This window comes from Pleurodeles waltl, chromosome 7, assembly GCF_031143425.1.
Source record: "Pleurodeles waltl isolate 20211129_DDA chromosome 7, aPleWal1.hap1.20221129, whole genome shotgun sequence".
NCBI classification, from domain to species: Eukaryota; Metazoa; Chordata; class Amphibia; order Caudata; family Salamandridae; genus Pleurodeles; species Pleurodeles waltl.
In genome coordinates, this window is record NC_090446.1 from 553,543,416 (window position 1) to 553,567,606 (window position 24,191).

The 24,191-nt window shown below is 48.5% G+C and overlaps 1 protein-coding gene across 1 annotated transcript in view; it reads right to left on the bottom strand.

Moving 5' to 3' along the window:
- LOC138246927 (vomeronasal type-2 receptor 26-like) overlaps positions 1–24,191 on the bottom strand; it is a 194,105-nt gene that overhangs the window by 124,879 nt on the left and 45,035 nt on the right. The window contains exon 4 of the mRNA XM_069201675.1: positions 5,540–5,575. Coding sequence (XP_069057776.1) covers positions 5,540–5,575 — 36 coding nt within the window. The remainder of the gene's footprint in view (positions 1–5,539; positions 5,576–24,191) is intronic.

A 24,191-nucleotide genomic window follows, 5' to 3' on the forward strand; every position in this document is an offset into this window, starting at 1 on the left:
GGAAAGAGGTCAACGTTGCTGAGCAAGAGTTTCTGACGAACACTGGGATGGGTAGCTGGAGCAGGTCTGGGAGTGGAGGAAGAGGAGGTGGTTGTCGGAGGTGTAACTTTAGGTGATTTGGGTGCAGGTGCAGGTACTGGAGGCTGTCGTGAGGTGGATGGATGTTGGGTGTGTGGGTGCCCGCGTTTGTGTACTTTGGGAGGGGATGTCACAGACACACTGGGAGTGGACACAGGGGAGGTATAAATGGTAGTGGGGGTGGTGAGTGTAGGTGAGCGGGGTGTGGTGCTGGGTGTTCTGGTGCGAGTCCTAGTGCCTGTAGATGTAGTGCATGCAGGTGAGCGTGTAGACGAGACTGGGAGGGAGGAGGGAGACGACGAGGAGGGGGACACAGTGGAGGCAGTGGATGTTGCTGTGTCTGTATGTGGGTGATGCTTGTGTGAGTGCCTGTGGGATGTGTGGTGCCTATGTTTGCCTCAGCTACCTTTGTGTGTTGAGGTGTGTGCATGCTTGTCTGATGGTGTGGTTGGGATAGGCTGGGGTACAGGGGATTGGATCTGGGTGGAGGAAGTTGGAGGGGGGAGGCTAGACACAGGGACAATGGCTGCCATTAGTGCTGAGGCCAGAGATTGCAGGGTTCGATGATGGGCAGCCTGACCAGAATGAATGCCCTCCAGGAATGCAGTAGTGTGTTGCAACTCCCTTTCTACACCCTGGATGGCATTCACAATGGTTGACTGCCCAACAGAGAGGGATCTCAGGAGGTCAATAGCCTCCTCACTGAGGGCAGCAGGGGTGACAGGGGCAGGGGCTGAGGTGCCTGGGGCGAAGGTGATGCCCACCCTCCTGGGTGAGCGGGCACGGAGCGAAGGCTGAGGGGCTGCTGGGAGGGCGGTGCTGGAAGGGGGGGTGGCGGCTGTACCTGTAGAAGTGGGGGGCACAGATGTTGCCACCACCACAAGGGAGCTCCCATCGGCAGAGGAGTCCATCTCGCTGTTTGCTGATCCGGTGACCGGCGTGAAGCTCCCCTCGCCCTCCGTCCCTCTGGTGTATTCAGAGTCTGTGGTGTGGCGCTCCATGGCCATGTGGGATGCAGCTCCCTCGTGCTCCGGTGCCACTGTACCTCCGCCTGATGATGCTGATGCACAAAAGAACAGGGAGAGCACAAAAAGGGTGGGGGATGACAGAAGAAAGACAGGTTGAGTGCATGGCTTACCGCTACCGTTGGCGGACAATACAGACACAGCAGCCCCCTGCACTACGCCGTGCTCTTGGCCTCTACAGATGCAATTCCTGGGATATGGCCTACATGGCTATGAGTGTCATCTGTCCACATAGATGACAGAGGGGCATGTATACCTGTACTTGGCACTCTACAGAGGTGGGGTGGGGGGCCACAGGGCCATGCCTTACGAAGGGGCCTAGCCTACGTAACTCGCCCTGGCCTAGGGAAACCCACAACCCTCCTCCCCCACCCAGACACCTCCACTGCGCGCAAAGTCCGCAGAATGAGAGTGTACTCACCCCCTTGTGTCTGCTGTGATGCCCTCAAGCGCCCATCCAACTCAGGGTAGGCCACCACCAGGATCCGGAACATAAGGGGGGTCATGGTGCGACGGGCACCCCTCCCACGTTGGGAGGCCATCCCCAGCTGAGCCTCCGCCGTCTTCTTGCTCCAGCGGCGAATGTCCTCCCATCTTTTCCGGCAGTGGGTGCCCCGTCTCTGGTGGACCCCCAGGGTCCAGACGTCCTTGGCGATGGCACGCCAAATGTCCTTCTTCTGGTGGGCGCTGACCTACATGACATGTACAGGGGAAGAAGAGAAGTCATTACCAACTGCACCGTCGAAGTGAGTGGCCCCCATCCCTACCCTTGCCATGTGGCACATGCATTCACACTCCTTCATGGTGGCAGAACTGTGCCCCCTTCCTACTCACATCCAGCCCTCTCCACCCAGCATAGCCCATACAACATGCTCCCTGTGTACTTACCTGTTGGTCTGGAGGACCGTAGAGTAGCGTGTACTGGGGGAGGACCCCGCCCACGAGCTTCTCCAACTCCTGAGCAGTGAAGGCAGGGGCCCTTTCCCCAGACGCAGCAGCCATTGTCTCTTCCAGACCGAGGTCACGGCAGCACTTGCAGTGTAGGTCCTCTCCTGTCGAAGATCAGGTATCGAGTGATTGAACAGGTAGAAAATGGCAGTCACGTCCGCAGCGGTGACGTCCGCGGCGGTGCGTATCATCACCGCCGGCACACTTCATCATTGGCTCCTGGGACCCCTAGGGTCCAATGTTAACCAATGCAGCATTGCGCTGTGGTCTATGACCGCCTACCACGATGGTGTACAAAGCCAGAACAGATACCTGACATCCCATTGTCCCAGTTTAGAGGTCAGGCAGCCGCCATTTCAGGGGCCCACATGGCTTCATTTACTACTGTGTCACACATACCTAGGCCTACGCTCAACACACATTCAGGAAGAGTTTTGTATTTGGTGTTGTGTTCTGTGTAGCTGTGGGTACATACCTGAGAATTTGATTACTCTGTGGTCACTGTTGTCCTTCTTAGGCACCGTCAGCTGGGACATTTAAGGAGATGGCGGAATCCTCTGGTGTACTGACCGCTGGTGGACCTGTTGACAATGGAGGAGCGACATTTGATCATCACCTACAGGTTTGACCGTGCCACAATCCAGGAACTGTGTACCCAGTTGGAGCCAGACCTGATCTCACCAATCCGCCATCTCACAGGAATCCCCCCTGAAGTGCAGGTGCTATCAGTGCTCCATTTCCTTGCAAATGGGTCATTTCAAACAACAGTGGCCATAGCATCAGGGATGTCCCATCCTATGTTTTCAAACGTGTCGTCCAGAGTGTTGTCTGCCCTGCTGAAACACGTGAGGAGCTACATCGTTTTTCCTCAGGTGGAGGATTTGGCTACAGTAAAAGGTGACTTCTATGCCCTGGGACATATCCCCAACATCATAGGTGCTATTGATGGCACCCATGTAGCCCTGGTCACCCCCGCAGGAGTGAACAGGTGTACAGGAACCGGAAGAGTTATCATTCGAAGAATGTACAGATGGTATGTTTGGCAGACCAGTACATCTCCCAGGTAAATGCTATATTCCCTGGCTCTGTGCATGATGCCTACATCCTGCGGAATAGCAGCATCCCGTATGTGATGGGTCAACTCCAGAGGCACCGTGTGTGGCTATTAGAGGACTCTGGTTACCTCAACCTGTCATGGCTACTGACCCCAGTGAGGAATCCCAGGACCAGGGCAGAGGAACGCTACAATGATGCCCATGGGCGGACTAGGAGGGTGATCGAACGCACCTTCGGCCTTCTGAAGGCCAGGTTTAGGGGCCTCCATATGACAGGTGGTTCCCTATTCTACTCACCAAGGAAGGTGTGCCAGATCATCATCGCCTGCTCAATGCTTCACAATCTTGCTTTGCGACGCCAGGTGCCTTTTCTGCAGGAGGATGGTCCAGATGATGGTGTTGTGGCAGCTGTGGAGCCTGTGGACAGTGATGAGGAGGAAGCTGAGGAAGAAGACATAGACAACACGGAGTCAGTCATACAGCAATATTTCCAGTGACACACAGGTGAGAACAATTTGTTTACTATTACATTCACTTTCACACTTCTACCTCTATCCTGTCTGTCAATTAGAAGCAGTACTTGGTAACTGAGTTGTACATTTCCATTACAGTTTCACAGGTGGGGTTACCAACGTGTGTCATCTGCTTGCATCCTTCATGGACTTGTGATGTGTGACATAGGTATGTAGGCATTACATTTGAAAACGGATTTTGTCACTGTCATTGCTAATACACAATTAAAACATCACAGACTGACTCCAGATTGTTTTTTGGTTCAAGGGTGTTTATTGAAGTGCTAATTATTGAAGGGGGTGGTAAAATGGTGATGGGTGATGGTGGAGGAATGTCCATGGCAGAGTCCAGTCAATTAGTCTCACAGGTGCACTGCCTATATGGGCATAGGAAGTGGAGCTGGGGCAGTTCCCATCTGGACAGGGTAACAAAGTGGGACAGCGGGATGACAATCAGGGTGGTCTCATTTCCTGGCGGGGGTCTTGCCATCTTGCTCTGTCCTATTCCTGGATCTCAGGGACCGCTTTCGGGTGGTTCTCCGTCTGCAGGGGGTGGGGTGCTGGTGTAGTGGTCTTGTGGCGGGGCGTCCTGTCCACTAGCGCCGGCGGAGGTGGTGGGCAGTTCATGGTCCAGGCTAGTGTCAGGGGCCCCTTGGAGTGCCACGGTGTCCCTCATGATCTTTTGTATGTCCTTCAGCACCCCTACGATGGTGCCCAGGGCGGAGCTGATGGTTCTGAGCTCCTCCCTGAACCCCAAATACTGTTCGTCCTGCATGCGCTGGGTCTCCTGAAACTTGGCCAGGACCGTACCCATAGTCTCCTGGGAGTGGTGGTATGCTCCCATGATGGAGGAGAGGGCCTCGTGGAGAGTGGGTTCCCTTGGCCTGTCCGCCCCCTGTCGCGCAGCAGCCCTCCCAATTCCCCTGTGTTCCTGTTCCTCCGTCCCCTGGACCATGTGCCCACTACCACTGCCCCCAGGTCCCTGTTGTAGTTGGGGTGGTGGGTTATCCTGGGTTCCATGTAGTGGTGGACACACAGCTGATTGACGTGTCCTGGGTACGGAGGTATGGGCCCGCTGGGTGGGTGCTGTGCTGGTGTTACCAGAGGGTGGAAGGTCAGTGTTGGGCTGTGTCTGTGCAAGGGGAACTGACTGTCCCGAGGCCCACGATGGTCCGGGCTGGTCATCTGGATCCAGTTGGCCAGAGCTGCTGTCGTAACTGTGGCCCTCTTCTGTGAGTGGAGTGGAGATGTCTGGACCCTCCTGTGTGGTGACGTTACGTAGTGGTCCTGCAGGGGTAAAACAGCATGATCATTGCATGTGTGTGTGTCATGGTGTGCAATGGGTGGGTGTGCGTGTACCCCAGTGCAAGCATTCCTGTGTGGGGGCTTGTGTGATGATGGTTGGGGGGATGTTATGGGTATGTGCAGTGAGCATGCTTTAGTGATGGGTGTCCATGCTTAGTTGTGTCATGCAGGGCTTGGTGTTGGAATGCGTGGTTTGTGTTATTAGTACATTAGTGAGGATTTGGAGTGATAGGGGAGGGGGTGAGGGTGGGGGTGTGTGATAGCATGCAGGTAGGGTGGGGGATATGATAGTTAAGATTTGACTTACCAGTGTCCATTCCTCCACCGACTCCTACGAGGCCCTCTGGATGCATGATGGTCAAGACCTGCTCCTCCCATGTTGTTAGTTGTGGGGAGGAGTTGGGGGTCCGCCGCCAGTCCGCTGAATTGCGATGTTATGCCTGAAGACCATTGAACGCACCTTCCCCCGTAGGTCGTTCCACCTCTTCCTGATGTCCTCTCGATTTCTTGGATGCTGTCCCACAGCGTTGACCCTGTTGACGATTCATCGCCATAGCTACATCTTCCTGGCTATGGAGGTGTGCTGCACCTGTGATCCAAATAGCTGTGGCTCTACCCATACGATTTCCTCCACCATGACCCTGAGCTCCTCCTCAGAAAACCTGGGGTGTCTATGGCGTGACATGGGGTGGTGTAGGTGATGTGTGGGGTGGTGTATGTGTTGATGAGTGTGGTGATGTGTGGTGGTGTGGGGTGTTTTGAGCGTGGATGTTGTATGGGTGGTGGTGTTGTGTGCCTCTGTGTGGTGGGGTTGTCTATTGCTGTGGTCTCTGTCTGTCTCCTTTGTCTCTGATTTTGGGTCGTAGGGGTTTGAGGGTGATGTGTGTGTGTGTTTTATATTGTGTTGGGTGTGTGGGAGTGGTGTTTGTATGTGTATTAGGTGTGTGTATTTTGAATTGTCCAATGTGGTGGTCTTTTGGAGATGTGTGTGTATTTTGAGCGCGGTGGTGTGTACCGCCAATGGAATACCGCGGTTGAAAGACCGCCGCGTGGATTCGTGTGTCGTGATAGCATGGGCGTGTTTCTCTTGGCGTGACGGTGGAGGAATTGTTTTTGCCAGTTTATCACTGACCTTTGTTGTGGCGGACTTGTGTGGGTGTCTGAATTTCGGCGGATTCCGTGCTGTGGGTCATAATAGCTGTGGCGGAATTCCGCGGCCGCGGCGGTGTATTGGCGGTCTTCTGCACGGCGGTAAGCGGCTTTTACCGCCAATGTTGTAATGACCCCTAGTGTCTGTACTCAGGAAATTACAGACATGCTATTATACATAGATTGCAGTCTCCCATGTATTATAAATAAATCACGGACCCAATGCTTGTAATAAGCCTTCAACTTATTGAATCTGGAAAGCCTGCACTAAGAAAAGATGGTTTTAGACTGGCATACATTCATTGTGGAATTGGTTTCCTATTTTAAATAACTGTCTTGTCCCCTCTTGTAGCATATCTGTTTTGGTACTAGCTTGTAGATAAGCAAGCCAAGATTCCTGGTATCATGTGCTAGGTTTAATCCATTGACATAAACCGTCATCAAAGATGGACCATCATACTACCTCCATCCTAGTTATCAGGGTCTTGGAATCCACACACTTATTCTATGAAAGCATATAAACATATACACATTTTCTCCACTGCAGAAAGAAAAAATAGCTAAAATCATCTATAGGCGTTGGCTCATTCAAAAGGTGAGGAAATATAAGCATACGTATTCTAGAAACCATCTAATCATTCTCATGCTGCTACTAGTGGCTCACATTTCAATTCAATTACAATTTATTTAGGGGTCATGTTCCATAAAATATATTTTAAATAAATACCACACATAGAGCATCCATAAAGTAATGTAGCCAATAAGAATACAATGAGGGATTTAAGAAAACACAAAAAAGAGTAAAACCAATGTCACCATCATATTATATTTGATCACTAGGTACTTAGAGGTAGCAAAAATTACTATTTGCCCTGTTACAGAATTAACTAATCCAAGTGCTATCTCAGAGTGCCTAACCCCTACGTTCCTCAGACATGGAATCATATACTTGTTCCTATATTTTATGTACAGAGGGCAAAAAAAGAAGTGACTTCAGTCTCAAGCTCTTGATAGCAAAAGAAGCAATAACCAATAAAGTTAATTTTGCTTCCCCAAATTTGTGTTAAGCCTGTTACTAGTAGCATACTAATACAGAATTGTAAACATATATTTCTGCATTCATGAATGCTGTCATCACCACATGTATGGCATCTCCTCCACACCTACTCTGAAACAGCAGCACAAAAAATGGTAAGATGGCAACAAGTACATTGAGGTGGAAGATATCCCCCCTTTCACCTGAGGGCCCCACCTGTCATGGCCTCACCAATCTGTGAACCTCCCCCCAGCCATGGGTGGCCCCTAAACCAAAAGAGAGTACACTGACATGGCACTCCTAGAGCCTTGAACTCAGGAAGAACAGCAATGCAGCAGGGCAAAAATAATGAACAGTCACATAGTGCACGCAAGTTTATTTCTCCCTAATAATACACTTTTTCCAATACCATACCATTGCTTGTTTTAACAATTTGAGGAAGTTCTTTGCATCCTGTACATCCTGAAAAATATGGGCCTGTCTTTTATGAATCACCTTGAGTTTAGCTAGTTGCACAAGGACAGCTGGAGCCCCTAATCTCTTAAAATCATCTAAAAGACCAACAAATTCATGATGCCGGAGGACAGCCGCAATAGACATATCAGAAAACACAGAGAAGCTAAAGTTATCAACAGAATTAAAGTTTCTCGTTCTCATAGCTTAAGATAGAATTTGTTCCTTGATCCTGTAGTCTCCAAAATTGACCAGCATGGTGCAAGGGTATTTTGAGCTCACAGCCCGCATAGAAGGGACCCTGTGTGCCCTCATAATCAAGAGATCCTCTTCAGTTCTGGCGTTTTCTGGAAGGATACATTTATAGATGAGGTCCGAGACTACCTTGGTCAGTGATGAAGATGATTCAATCTCTTCAGGAAGACCTATGAACCTGAGATTCGAGCGCTGAGATCTGTTCTTCATCTCATCAAGCTTAAATTGTAGTTCCTTGAGTTCTGATTGAATCTGGGATGTTACAGACTCCTGTTGATTTTTAGCATCCTCCAGATCTGAAACCCTCTGCTCCGCTTGGGATACCTGTGTAGAAGATGGATTAAATGGGCATTTAAATGGCTAAGCTGATCCTTGGTTTCCCTAAGAGCCCCCTCCTGAGATACTTTTATCGCCCGGATCTACTCCAAAATCTGACCCATCAGATCCTTCATTGAAGAAACATTAGTTAACCCACCAACAGAGTTGAATGGAACTTGGGTAAGTGGAAAGGAGCAGAGAGTCTGTGGGAGGATATTTTCATTAAGTGTTACCTGACAAGAGCCTTCTGATAATAGATTTGATGCCATAGTGGGAAGTAGTTGACTGCCAGGTAAATTTTCTTTGTCGAAGAGGTTGCTCTCGCTTGCCCTCTCTCTTTCATTTTTTCTCTTTCAATTTCCTTTGATAACCCCTTAATGTTACTGCTAGTAGTAGAAAACAGAGGATATGCAGGTTTATCTTTGAGCTGTTGGGCACTAGTTGGTGAGGGGAGGAGGAGGGTAATGGGTGTTGCTGGACTAGCCAAAGTTGTCTGAGAATCGCTGGTCCGATTGCTCAACACAGAAATAGATCCTCCTTCTGGTGGGGGGTCTATTCACTAGGGTGGGGAAAAAGAGAAGATAACAAAAAAATACAGAGAGCTTGGTTGTGGTTCGACTATGACTTCGTTACATGATCATATCATCTGGTATAGGGGTGCTTGGGAGTGAATTAAATGTCACCAATAATCATGTAAAGTTTGCTGCTAAACTCAACTGGATTAGGGCTTCACAATCGCAGATTTTTCTAGAGATGCATTTAAAATGTCATGGTAACCAGCCAAAACTACCTAAATTTATTGCACATGCATACTATGCATCGGCTAATGCTGCGGTTCAAGGGGTGGCCATATTGGTGTTTCCAGAATTTTCTGGGAAGGTGTATCAGATCCATTGGGACCCGCAGGCACAATGGGTGGTAATTAGTACTCTTATCTCAAATGATCACATTCGTTTTGTGAGTTTCCACGGTTCAATAGAAGATGATCCAAGCCCCCTTCAGGGTCTTTACAAGATTTTGAGCACACTTCCTGGCCTGTTCATTATTGGTGGAGACTTTAATGTTATTACAGATACTCAGATGGACACCTCTCGCAAGAACAAAAAGCAGAATAAACCTAGATTCTCCCAGTGGCTGGGTAAGATTATCTCTGATTTAGCGTTAGTAGATGCATGGAGGACCGACCACCCTCAGGATTATGAATTTAATTGTTTTTCAAAAAAATATAAAACAGCTTCTAGAATTGACTTCATACCAATTTTGTTTATTCTCACAAGAAGTGGCACTTCTATTCGTGCCAATCGTTTCTCAAATCACTCAGTGCCTCAGGTTAATGTTAACTTGCCTGGTGTCATGCGCACTCTTCCATGCTGGAGCTTCGACAAATCTCTTTTGGCAGATGAAGGATGTGTAGGAGGCTGGCCTGGCTTATAGTGGGTACCTTATGGTACTTACACCTTGTGCCAGGTCCAGTTAGCCCTTATTAGTAGATTAGTAGTGTTCTAGCAGCTTAGGCTAATAGAGGTAGCTATAGGAGAGCAGCTTAGGCTGAACTAAGAGACATGCAAAGCTCCTACTATACCACTTAAATTATATAGCACTATATCATAAAAAAACACAATACTCAGAGTTACTAAAAATAAAAGTACTTTATTTTAGTGACAATATGCCAAAAGTATCTCAGAGGATTTACTCCCTTAGGAGTTAAGTAAAATACACACAATATACACACAGACCAAAATCAGGTTAGTAAAACACTTAGAAAAGTAGTGCAAACAATGTAGGACACAATAGAATGCAATAGGAGAAAATAGGCCCAGGGGCAACACAAACCATGTACTCCAAAAGTGGAATGTGAACCACGAATGTACCCCAGGCCTAGTGTAGTGTGTAGAGGGTCGCTGGGAGTGTAAGAAAACACTATGGGTGTCCAAGATACCCCACCCCAAGACCCTGAAAAGTAGGAGTAAAGTTACTCTACTACCCCAGAAAGACAGTAAAGTCGAGATAGGGGATTCTGCAAAGACAACAACTGACTGCACAGCACTGAAGATGGATTCCTGGACCTGAGGACCTGCAAAGGAAGACGACCAAGTCCAATATTCACGTAAGTGTCCAGGGGGGCAGGAACCCAATAAACCCCGGATGAAGGTGCAAAAGGGCTGCCTCTAGGTGGAAGAAGCCGAAGATTCTGCAACAATGAAAGGTGCCAGGAACTTCTACTTTGGCCAGAAGATGTCCCATGCCATGCTGGAGGATGCAGAGTTGTTTTCATGCAGAAAGACCACAAACAAGTCTTGCTAGCTGCAAGAGTCGCGGTTGAAGGTTTTGGGTGCTGCCAGGGCCCAGGAAGGACCAGTCGCCCCTTGGAAGAGGAGACAGAGGGGGCGCTCAGCAATAGAGAATGCGCACGCAGAAGCAGGCAGCACCCTCAGAAGCACCTGAACAGGCGTTCAGAAGATCTGAGCACGACAGTCGTCTCAGCACAACAAAAGAGGGTCCCACGAAATCGGAGTCCAGCTCAGCGAGTTGGGCAATACAGGACGGAGTGCAAAATCTTGCAAAAGTGCACAGGAGCCCTAGCACCTACAGTTCACGCAGTACACAGGAGTACTGTCTGGCGTGGGGAGGCAAGGACTTAACTACACCAAATTTGGACAGAAGGGCCACTGGACTGTCGGGGACACTTGGACCCAGCTCCTGTGTTCCAGGGACCATGCTCGTCAAGATGAGAGGGACCCAGAGGACCGGTGATGCAGAATTTTGGTGCCTGCGTTAGCAGGGGGAAAATTCCATGGACCCACATGAGATTTCTTCTTGGCTTCTAGTGCAGGGTGAAGGCAGACAGCCCTCAGAGCATGCACCACCAGGAAACAGTCGAGAAAGCCGGCAGGTTGAGGCGCTACAATGTTGCTGGTAGTCTTCTTGCTACTTTGTTGCGGTTTTGCAGGAGTCCTGGAGCAGTCAGTGGTCGATCCTTGGCAGAAGTCAAAGAGGGAAGTGCAGGGGAAATCTGGTGAGCTCTTGCATTCGTTATCTGATGAGAAGCCCACAGGAGAGACCCTAAATAGCCCTCAGAGGAGGATAGGCTACAGAGAGAGGTAAGCACCTATCAGGGGGGGGTCTCTGACATCACTGCTGGCACTGGTCACTCAGAGGTCTCCATTTTGCCCTCACACCTCTGCATTCAAGATGGCAGAGGTCTGGGACACACTGGAGGAGCTCTGGGCACCTACCCTGGGGAGGTGCTGGTCAGGGGAGTGGTCATTCCCCTTTCCTTTGTCCAGTTTCACGCCAGAGCAGGGCTGGGGGATCCCTGAACTGTTGTAGACTGGCTTATGCAAGGAGGGCACCATCTGTGCCCTTCAAAGCATTTCCAGAGGCCCGGAGAGGCTACTTCTCTCAGGCCCTTAACACCTATTTCCAAAGGGAGAGGGTGTAACACCCTCTCTCAGAGGAAATCCTTTGTTCTGCCTTCCTGGGACTGGGCTGCCCAGGCCCCAGGGGGGCAGAAACCTGTCTGAGGGTTGGCAGCAGCGGTAGCTGCAGAGAAAACCGCAGAGAGTTAGTTTGGCAGCACCAGGGCTCTATGCGGGAGCCCCGGGGATGCATGGAATTGTCACCCCAATACCAGAATGGTATTGGGGTGACAATTCCATGATCCTAGACATGTTACATGGCCATGTTCAGAGTTACCATTGTGAAGCTACACATAGGTATTGACCTATATGTAGTTCACGCGTGCAATGGTATCCCCGCACTCACAAATTCTGGGGAATTTGCCCTGAATGATGTGAGGGTACCTTGGCTAGTGCCAGGGTGCCCTCACACTGAGTAACTTTGCACCTAACCTTCACTAAGTGAGGGTTAGACATAAAGGTGACTTATAAGTTACTTAAGTGCAGTGTAAAATGGCTGTGAAATAATGTGGATGTTATTTCACTCAGGCTGCATTGGCAGTCCTGTGTAAGAACTGTCTGAGCTCCCTATGGGTGGCAAAGAAATGCTGCAGCCCCCAGGGATCTCCTGGGACCCCAATACCCTGGGTACCTAGGTACCATATACTAGGGAATTATAAGAGTGTTCCAGTGTGCCAATCAGAATTGGTAAAATTAGTCACTAGCCTGGCTAGTTTGGCAGCACCAGGGCTCTATGCGGGAGCCCCGGGGATGCATGGAATTGTCACCCCAATACCAGAATGGTATTGGGGTGACAATTCCATGATCCTAGACATGTTACATGGCCATGTTCAGAGTTACCATTGTGAAGCTACACATAGGTATTGACCTATATGTAGTTCACGCGTGTAATGGTGTCCCCGCACTCACAAATTCTGGGGAATTTGCCCTGAATGATGTGAGGGTACCTTGGCTAGTGCCAGGGTGCCCTCACACTGAGTAACTTTGCACCTAACCTTCACTAAGTGAGGGTTAGACATAAAGGTGACTTATAAGTTACTTAAGTGCAGTGTAAAATGGCTGTGAAATAATGTGGATGTTATTTCACTCAGGCTGCATTGGCAGTCCTGTGTAAGAACTGTCTGAGCTCCCTATGGGTGGCAAAGAAATGCTGCAGCCCCCAGGGATCTCCTGGGACCCCAATACCCTGGGTACCTAGGTACCATATACTAGGGAATCATAAGGGTGTTCCAGTGTGCCAATCAGAATTGGTAAAATTAGTCACTAGCCTGCAGTGACAATTTTTAAAGCAGAGAGAGCATAAACACTGAGGTTCTGGTTAGCAGAGCCTCCGTGATACAGTTAGGCACCACACAGGGAACACATACAGGGCATACTTTATGAGCACTGGGGTCCTGATATATTATCCTTCTCTGTCAAAGATGGAGGACTATCCCTACCAGATTTTAGGAGGTATTATGAAGCTGCTCTCATGGACTGGGGTACTAGAGCAGCTTCATCCCCCAAACTCAACTTTTATTTGAAATCTATGCTAGCAGGGAATAGCTGTCAGCCAGCACCATTTCTTAAGTTTCTGCGACAGCCCAAACATACTAGCTACAAAGTTCCTACTTTAATCTCCGCTAGGCTTCTACAATTTCTAGAGAAATATTAAGTTCCCAGTTTTCATCCAGCAATGTCGCTGGCCGACTCAGGGATGATGGGGCTAAATCTGATTCTATCCCATCCTAATCAATGGACAAAACAGGGGTTTACTAGATGTTCTGATTTTTTTAACTGGTAGCCAAATTAAGACCTGGGCACAGTGCTATGGTGGAGTACCAATTCCGGATATTCTAAGATTTTCCTATCTTCAGATATTGCTTCCACACATCCCTTTAGTTGATTTATCTTCTCCTCTAATTTCTCAGGCGTTTTACAGGAACCAGAAGGGGATCCTAAGCTCCCAGTGAGCATCACTAGTAGTTCCTCGCTTTCTGGCAAAGATCGAAAACACCACCGAGTGCAAATAGGTCCTTCAATCATGGAAGAACCTCACTAGTATATCTAATAAGGCAATAAGGGTGGCAGATTTCAAGAGAATGGCTCTCTTTTCAAAATTTATGCTATATTTCACTCCAGCACAAATAAAAAAAGCATACCCTGCCACTTCAGGTCTCTGTCCGCGATGCAATAATACCCAGGAGGACTGCCTTTATCTGTGCTTTACTCGTCTTCAGCTTATAGAGTTTTGGGTTAGACCTTTTTAGTGGATTAGCTCGGAGGTACGGTTTGTACTCATTCCTGATGCTATGGGAGCCCTGCTTGGCACCTTGTGGCACTCTGAGTTAACTATTCGGGCGAAACAGATTTTATTTATAGCATCACTGATTGCCAAATCTCTAATTTTGCAAGCCAGGAAATCACCTATTCCTCTATCATATATGGCTTGGGAGGCAAAGATGAAATTGGTGCGCTCCAAGGAAAAACTTTATGTGCAACGAATAGGTGCAGTTCGTAAGTTTAAGGATATATGGGGACCGACTTCCGAAATATAGTATTCAGATAGGGTACTAGAGGACTAAAATGAGCTCTCCTAGCTGTTTTCTGCTTTATAATGAGACCAAATGTCGGTTTTGATAATAATTCAGGAAATCACTTGAAATGGAAACTCTAATTCAATATTCTCTCATGACTTGGAATTTCCGATGGCTAGGGTCTGTTGGTAAAAGGTATAAAGTCTTAGCATACTTAAAGCACAGGGGAGTGATATTGCTCTCCTTCGGGTGACACACTTGACTACGGCAGAGATACCTAAACTGTTTGTGCTTGTGCCCCCTAAGGTTGGGTCCCAAGCCCTCCCTCCTCTACCAGGGAACCAGGGAAAGGGGATTGGGCATTGGAGGCTGCCTGACTGGGGTGCATAGCCCCAGCAAAGGTGGGGCCAGTCTGCTGTCTCCCACTGAGGCCAGTGCCTACTGCCTCTAATTCCCCACTCCCTGGGAGAAACACTGGAATGGGCCCTGAAGTGCTGCAAGAATGGACATGATAGGCCCAACTGAACTGCGGTGCTGGAACATTTTCTCTTGACAGCAGACTGGGCCCTGATTTCTTTACTTGGCAGTCACTGCTCTCAGTGTGCAGCTGTCTAACCTGTTGAATTGGGTTCCTCAGTGCTGAAAGGGCTGAGATCTGGGGGGGGGGGGGGGGGTGGCGACGACAGCTAAGAGTGGAGTGCCCATAAAAGGACTCTTGGCTTGCTCTAGCCTAGGCAGTGGACAACATTGTGTATCTGGAAAGATACATGTAGAGCGAAGACACTATTGTCACTCACGGTTGCTGTTGGACCTCAGGTGATCTGGATGACCATTACCCACACTAAGGGCTTACATTTGGTAGCTGAACTTTCAGTGAGGGGTGTGATCCAGAGTATGTCCAGCTAGGCCTATAAGACTGGTGATTGTTGCATGGCCCTACTCTTGCAAAGGTTCCCCAGTTGGCTGGAGGGAGCTTGGCGGTTGCAATTAGTTGAAGAGAGACTGCACATTATGGGGCAAACAAAGAGCTCCTGAGGTACAGGAGATCGAATTGGGACTGATAATAACACACAGGTGGAAGATGCTGGTCACATTCCACCTTCTCCAGACAAACTGGATTTGATCCTAAATGCTGTGAATACATCAAGCAAGGAGCTAGAAAGCAAAATTAGCAAGCTATCTGTTGACCTAGGGATCCTTCAAGATGACCAGCGTAAGTTGGCTGAAAGGGTCGAGTGAAACCCCAGAAGCACACAAGGGAGTGGAACTTATGGTTTTAGGACATCAGGAGATGGTGGCTGCTCTACTTGGTCGAGCCCACCTATTGGATAATGTCCGAATTGTGGGTCTACCAGAGAAAGCAGAAGGACTCAACACGATTAAATTTCTTGATACATAGCTGACCATAGCGGTTGCTCCTGAGAGTCTGTTGCAATTCTTTGCTTTGGAGCAGGCAGTGTCCCTGCAAAACTGCCTCCAACCGGGGCACTGTCTAGACTGTTGGTTGCCCACCTGTTACATTATAAAGATAGAGATGTGATCCTGCAGAAAGCTCAAGAGACTGCAATTTCTCCTTGAGAATGCTGAAGTGGCTATTTTCCCAGACTATACATTGGCAGTTCAGCAACAGAGAACATCTTTTCTAGCCGTTGAGAAGGAACTGAGAGATGCAAGTATCCACTACACGATCATGTAATCTGCCCACCTCAAAAATATTCATGATGGTCACACATTTATTTTAATGGCTCGCCGGTGGCTTGGGACTGACTAGAGGCCTATAAAAGTGGCACATATACGGATTAGAAACCTCGGAAATCGAGACCAAAGTGGTGGCACCAGGGGTATGCGGAGCATGCAGGCAAAGTGTGCCTAATGAGGAGACAGGTGGAAAGGAAGAGAGCAGCAGCAATTGATGCAGAGTCTTCACTACACAACTCACCAAGGCAGCTCCCTAAGGGCTCATGCTCACACTCATACTCCAAAAGTGTCGACTTCAAGACTCTTCCAGAAGACCTTACTACTGGGCCACTGTTGATGCCTAGGTCAGCGGACAATTGTTAAATTTCAATTATCCTTTGAGACTTCAGGAGTGCCTATGAGTGCTCCTTGCTGAGGAGCTGGGAAGAGGCTTGGGCATGTGATACACCGTCCCTACCGAGTAGATTGATTGGGCTGCAAAGATGCTAGAGATGATGCTGCCCTTAAGCCTGGGTGGTCGAACTTATACAGAGAGAGCTCTGATAATCTCCTCGTGTGAAGGAGTCAGGGTAGGATGGCTTTCAGTTTGGATGCTAGTGCACCTACCCCTTCACAGGAAAATACACACACAGCATCATAGTGTGGAGGGTTTGGTCCTACAGTTTGGTTTGAATCTTTGTTCAAGCCAGGGATTGTTGCTACCCTGACCTGGGGAGGGGAAGCTGGGGTCTGTTTTGTTGTCACTACCCAGCATTGGAATGTACCTGCCCTGTGGTTGTCCTCAGTAGGCAAGGGATGGGGGGTGTTGTAGGAAGCACTGGTGAGAGTGGGGGCACACTATACATCACCTGCAATAGAAGCTCTAATTCAATATTCTCTTTTGACCTGGTATGTCGAAAGGCTAGGGCCTATTGGTAAACGGTATAAAGTCTTATCATACTTAAAGCACAGGGGAATGTATATTGCTCTTCTTTAGGAGACATTCTTGACAAGGACAGTGATACCTAAGCTGCAGAAATGCTGGAGGGGTTTGACATTCACAACTAGGTACTCAGGGCCATATTTATACTCTGTTTGCGCCGGATTTGCGTCGTTTTTTTTTACGCAAATCTGACGCAAAATGAACTCCATATTTATACTCTGGCGTTAGACGCGTCTAGCGTCAAAGTTCATGGAGTTTGCGTCATTTTTTAGCGTGGACACCTTCCTTGCGTTAATGATATGCAAGGTAGGCGTTCCCTACTAAAAAATGACTCCGAGGCATGTGTGTCGTATTTGTACTCCCGGGCAAAAATGACGCCCGGGAGTGGGCGGGTCAAAAAAAATGACGTCCAGCCACGTTTGCGTCATTTTTTAACGCCTGCTCAGGGCAGGCGTTAAGGGACCTGTGGGCTCAGAAGGAGCCCAGAGGTGCCCTACCATGCCCCCAGGGACACCCCCTGCCACCCTTGCCCACCCCAGGAGGACGCCCAAGGATGGAGGGACCCATCCCAGGGAAGTTAAGGTAAGTTCAGGTAAGTATTTTTTTTTTTTTTTGTGGCATAGGGGGGCCTGATTTGTGCCCCCCTACATGCCACTATGCCCAATGACCATGCCCAGGGGACATAAGTCCCCTGGGCATGGCCATTGGGCAAGGGGACATGACTCCTGTCTTTGCTAAGACAGGAGTCATTTCAATGGGGGTTGGGAGTAAAAAAAAACGGCGCAATTCGGGTTGAGGCGAAAATATTGCCTCAGCCTGACTTGCCCCATTTTTTGATGCCCAAGCTCCATATTCCCCTACGCCGGCGCTGCCTGGTGTAAGTCATTTTTTTTGACGCACACCAGGCAGCTCCGGCGGCCAACGCCGGCTAACGTCATTGAATAAATACGGCGCCCGCATGGCGCTTCAGAATGGCGTTAGCCGGCGTTACATTTTTTGACGCACAACTGCGTTGGCGCAGTTGTGCGTCGAAAAGTATAAATATGGCCCTCAGTGTTCTCCACGGGGGCACTGATTTTGATCTGGCTGGGAATCCCCTCAAATTAGAGAATACATTAATTGATGATGACATCCGGTATGTTATTCTAGTGAGAAGACTTAATGGGATTTGTCTGCTCATTGGCAGCATTTATACTCTGACTGTAGGGCAGTTGACGTTTCTGACTAGCTTTTCTAGAAACCTCTTGCATGAACCACACCTCCCTATACTCTTGGAGGGGTGACTATATAATTGTGTGGCAAACATAAACCTGGACAGATCTGTTCCCCCACTGGCTGATACTCTAGTAATAAGACTGGTACAGGGTTTTCGGGACTGCCTGGATCACTGGATGCTCATGAAAATGACAGGATCAGAACCTGGATCAGAGGAAGTTGTCCTTCTACTCCCTGGTGCACAATATGCATTTCAGACTCAATGTGGTGGGCTTGGTGGGTCTTGTGGCCAGGGCCATCCGGTATTAGTGTTTCAGTCACATGTTACCAGATCATATCCCACTTAAGGTGGAATTTCACAGGGGCGAGTGCATGGGACCCATTCCCACTTGAGGACTCACCTAGTTATCTCTAATAACCAACCTTTTGGGAACCCCTTTTCAATCTGATAGCTACTTTCCTTAATACAAATGCTCACACTGCCTATCACACCAATGTTAAGTGGGACACATTTGAAGTGGTCATTAGAGGGCACTGCTTTTGTCAGTCTATTGGGGTGGATCGCTCACTTCAAACAGACCTCGCTGCCATGGAGGATGATATCTGGCATCTGGAAAATTAGATTCCAAGGCACACTGCGGCTCAAATTGACTTTTGAGAAGTGCAGGTGTGACACTCAGTAGTGTTAGGAAAACTCTATTCCATAGGAGGCAAGACTATCTAACTACTGAACATGCTGAGGGCGGCCAAGTGGGCTGGACACTGGTATTGCTGATCCGCCGTGAGGATTAGGGGTCTTCTATTACACAAGGTAGTAAGGTCAACTGGAGAAATAGTATACTCCCAAACAGATTTAAAAGAAGTCTTCACAGCTCACTGCAGGACCTTGTATGAACCTGGGGTACCTTCACCTACAGAGGAGCTAGATCTCTTTCTCAGTAGAGTGACCTTGCTGCAGCTTATCGCGGGTGAGCAAGAAGCGCTAGATTCTCCCACATCAGAACGGGAGATTAGAGAAGCAATTAAAACGTATGGCTTGTGGCAAAATGCTCAGTATAGATAGCCTTCCGGCTGAATTTGATCTTATTTATGCCTCACAGTTGGTCTCCCAACTCCGCAGTAGACTCCTTGATACAAAAGCCTTAATGGTGTCCATCCCTAAACTACCAGTGATGTGGCAGACACAGCATTTTATCAAACGTTATTGATGTTAAATCTGGATTACAAAATATCCAGTAAGGTCCTTGCCAAAAGGCTTCAAACACATCTACACAGTCTCATACATGAGGATCAAAATGGCTTTATCCCCAACTGCTGCACCTCAAACAACATTAAGCGCCTGTTCCATGCTATGGAGGTGACAGATGAGGCTTGATTCGCTGAAGCACTGGTACTCTGATGCACTGGTACTTTACATAGATATGTAAAAGGCCTTTGATACTATTCAGTGGGACTACTTGCATTCGGTCATGACTAAAATGTCTTTAGGTGATGGTTGGAATGAACAGAACGCTCTACTATTCTACTATATGCTGAGGCACGAGTGCACATGAGTGGATGTATATCCTAACCCGTTGAGATTGGCTGGGGGTATATGGAAGAGTTGCCCCCTGCCTCTGATGTTTTTCGCACTAGCTATTGAGCCATTTACTTGTGTAATGCGACAGGAGGGCTGAGGCGGAACATGTGGTCTCATTATACACTGATGGCATGTTTATTTACCTGAGTGACACTAGAACTGGGTTCCCATGGACTGCTGCCCTCTTGAAAGTTGTTGGGCAAGTCTTGGGCCTCCACGTGAACTGGCAGATATCATATACTTTGACTGTCTCAGTGCAGCTCAAAGAGGCCGCTGGTGGTTGTGTGGCTTGCTGCAATTCATTGGGAGCCCATAGCCCTCACATATCTGGTGGTAAAGGTGTACCACACTAACGCTGACGTAAGGGAGGGCAACCATGGGATAAGGAGCAGTGTGACCATTTGGCGGACATAGCAACTTCTCAGCATGACTCGCATAGCATTGACTAAAATGGTGATACTTCAGTGAATGCTGCATTATTTTGTCAATCTCCTCACTTGGGCGCCAGGGGCCTGGTTCAGATCCCTTGATGTCCTGATCAGACAGCTGATACTGCATGGTGGCCACACAAGGGTATCACTATATACGCTGAAGCGTCCTTCAACTGGAAGTAGCTTGTGGTTTCCTAACTATGAACTGTATTACTACGCAGTTCAAATGTAGTGACTGGCTCGCTGGTTGATGGGACTGCACCTGACAGAACTAGAAGTATTTTGTGGCCCATGCAGACAGGGGTCGTTATAACCTCTGCTTCTCAGTTAAAACTTCCATACCCCATAAACCTACACTTCTTCGCATAGCTCTCAAGTGCCAAAGGAGAATTTGTCACTGGTTTCGACTGACCACCCTTGATGTCCCAGGAATGCAACTGGTGGGCATGTGCATGTGGAGGATTTTTCACTGACAGACAAATGTCACCCTGGAGAGCAGCTGAGGTTGAGACCACTGAGAAAAGCTACTCAAGGGCTCCTTATGGTCCTTGGAGGTCTTAGGGCCGCATTACGAGTGGACGAGCGGTCTGTGGACCACCATGGTGGAGGTCCAACCACGGTCAGGCCGGTGGTCAGACCACCAGATTACAAGTCATGCTGGCCTATGAAGCAAAGACCACTGCGGTCCCGCTGGCACCACTAAGCAGCACAGACCACCACGGTCACAAGGCTGCACAAACAGGACACTGGAGCCTGTGTTTCGGTTGGACACATTATGAGTTTGCACTCCGCAATGTGACTGTGGCAGTTCAACAACCAAGTCTCAGAAGGCAAATACAGGGACTATAAAGGGAGACACTCACCTGCAATCAATCAATGCATTTGTAGAGCGCAGCTATTCACCTGTTAGGGTCTCAAGGCGCTGGGGGGGGCAGAAGTGAAGGTCAGAGAGGATCAGGTAGTCCTACACATCCGGTGCCGCTATGGAGGCCATCACCCATGTCCAGCTGGTGCTGGTGATCATTGAATGTGTTTAAAATCAATGCCACCATGGGTGCAACTGACTGTAACTACACACACCTACCTGTGTTATTAACTGCACCAATAGATCATTGCGCAGTTGTCCACATGATATGGGGGTCTCGCTATGGGCACCCAGTACAAGTGTTATTGTGTCCTGGGTTAGAATTATACACAAAGAAGGATACACGCACAGTCACTAGACGCTCCCTTTGGGCAGGTCACTCATACTGCACCGCAACACTAAACAAAATCGCACGTGTACTTATCTTAGGGTCAGGGATACTGACGTGTACACAACATTCTCTCACACAACACCAACAACAAGCCATCACATCTACAAATACAACTCACACACTCATGGACTCTCATCACATCTTCTTTGGGTGGGGTCGGATTTGGGGGATTTGGTCTTGGGTTTGGGAGGAGCGGACTGCTTTTTGGGAGAGGTGGCCATCTTATTGGTGGGGAGATGTATGGGTGCTGGCATGGGATGCAGAGGAGGCCTTGGAGGAGGAAGGGAAGGGAGGGGTTGGGAGGTGTGTGGGGGCCTCTTGGGGTTGGTACAGTGGAGGGAACAGGAGAAAAGTCAAGGTCAAACAAAAAAAGTTCTTAAGGACACTGGGACGCTCAGCAGAAGGGATGGGGATTTGGATGTCAAGGGAGTGGTTGTCTGCTGTGTTTGTGTGGATGTTGTGGGTGCGTGCTTCTGGGAGGTATGCTTGTGTTTGGTTGGTGTCTTTTGGGTGTGTGAGTGAGTGTGTTTGTGTGTCTTGGGATCTAGGAGGTGGAGGTGCTGGGGGATGGAGTGGTTGATGTGTGTGTGTCTGGCAGGGTGGTCTCTGTGGGTATGCTGGATATGGTGAATGTCTGTGTGGTGTCTGAGGGTACAGTGCTTTTGGTGGATGTCTAGGTGTCAGTAGGTGTGGTCTCTGTGGGTATGCTGGGTGTGGTGGGTGTGTCACCAACACCTGTGGATATGTGTGATGTTGTGTGTAATGATGGGAGTGAACGGGGTGTCTGGGGAAGTGGTGAATGTTGTTGTATCTGTGGGTGTCTGTTGTTTGCTTGCCAGCTGGTATGTTTTGTGGTGCTTGTGTCTGTGTGTGCTGATCTTGTGAGTTGAGGTGGATGCGTGTGGATTGGTCTGCGTGCTTTGCTTAGGTAGGTAAAGGGAAGTTTGGATTGGGAAGAGGGATGTGGAGGTGGGATGGAAGACAGGGGTGACTGGTTGTGGTCAGTGAGGAGGCCAGAGCCTAAACAGATCTCTGTAGGTCAGCCAGTGCACCATGAATGCCTCCTAGGAATGCATTTGTTTGCTGGAGTTGGGTTACCAATGCCTGAATGGAATGGCATTCACAATTGCCGACTGACCCACAGAGATACTTCTCAGGTCAATAGCCTCCTCACTGAGGGCAGCAGAGGTAACAGGAGCTGGGGTATGGGTACCTATGGCAAAGGAGATGCCCACCCTCTTGGTTGAGCGGGCACAGCCAACTAGCTAGGGAGCAACAGGGAGGGTGGTAATAGAATGTGGATGAAGACAAAAATGATACAGGGAAATGCCCCAATGGGTCCGGCACCACTAGGGAGTGTCTACTGGAGGAAGAATCTGATGATGAAGAGGATGTTCTGGTCTCCCAGTGGCACTCCCCTTGTCCTCCTGGCCACTATGTCACTCTGTGTCCGTGGTGTCTTGACCTGAGGTCCATGGCCAGATGCTTCCCCAATCACCTGTCCCTCTTCTGCTTCACTTACCAGTGCTGATGCTGCAAATACAAAGAGAAATATGGTCATCACATATCCATATTCACACTTGAACAGCTCTGATTAGCAGGCATTACCATGATTTCAAGTATGCCCCAGCAACAAACTCCCCCTCAGAGGCCTATACATGTGCCCTTCCATCTGCATGTATGCCATCTGAAATGTCAACAGTTGCCCACAAGAAAATGAGGATCTCACAATTACAATTGCAGGGCTGAAGTTGAGCAATCACAATAACAATTCAATAAGTAGGAGACCTCATCACCCTCAAAGCTTTGCTCCATGGAGCCTGAGTTACCTGTTGTCATACAATACTAGACCAATGTCAAATGCATTCCCACAGATCCTACACAAGGTCATGCACACATCTATTTGTCACATATATAATGACCCAACAATTAGAAATGATGCTCCAAAATCCTGCCATGTTGATGACAAAAGTAAAATAGTCTGGAGAAGGTGACATGGACATACTGATGTTACATTGGAAGCAGTTCCACTATGCACACTTCAACAAGTGATATTTGTCCCAATAGACTCATGAAGGTAGTAGACAGATAGGCCACACATGAGGCATGGAAATTGACAATATAGACATCATGTGCAATATGTCAGGGAGAGATGTCTCCAAAATCCACAACACAATGAATCATCAAGCCCCAGGGTAATCACCCCTAATGTCTGGCAACCCTTACAATGACACACTCCAAGTGCATCAGTAGAGCCCTAGGATGTTGGAGAAGCCAGGAGATTTGCAAATACGTGTTGAATACCCTCAACATGTTGCCCAATTGGAAGCTACATCATAGTCTCCATTATGGTCACGCAAACCCAGATGTCTATCTATGAATGAATGATTGTACCCAAACACATGTGATTGCAACATAACTGCAAGTCTCTCCATGATGCTGGCCAACAGTATGGTCAAAAACCTTATCCATTGCACATGTGCAGTACAGTTTTCCACATGATGTCACATCAAGGGCATAGATTTTCATATTCTGGCTCACAACTCTAGGCCTACCTGTCATGTCCCTCATTGCAATTGAAGTTGTACATGTCAAATGACATGCTATGATATATGAGGGAATATGTCAGCCAATAAACAATGGTGACACACTCCTGTCTGAGGCACAACATGAAATGTACTTCCCCTTTGTAAATGCCCTATTCCACATACAGTTTGGGATGCACATATATGTGAGGGAATACAGACCTCATCCCCTCAACATAGGTAGACCATACATGAAACACAGCTTATAAATGTTTTTCAAAAGAGAAAGGGACACATGTTGACATGTAGGCACAAGGAATGTTGGAAACAGTAATGGTACATAAATCATGATAATGGGCATTCCCTACTTATGAAGGGAAATTACAGATCTATAGCAACACCCAAAGTACAATGCAGGCTCTGTCACATGTGTGATGGCCTTCTTCACATTACAGGCTACAGTTGTAGTGAATCCTAGTTTGTTTTAACGGGATAA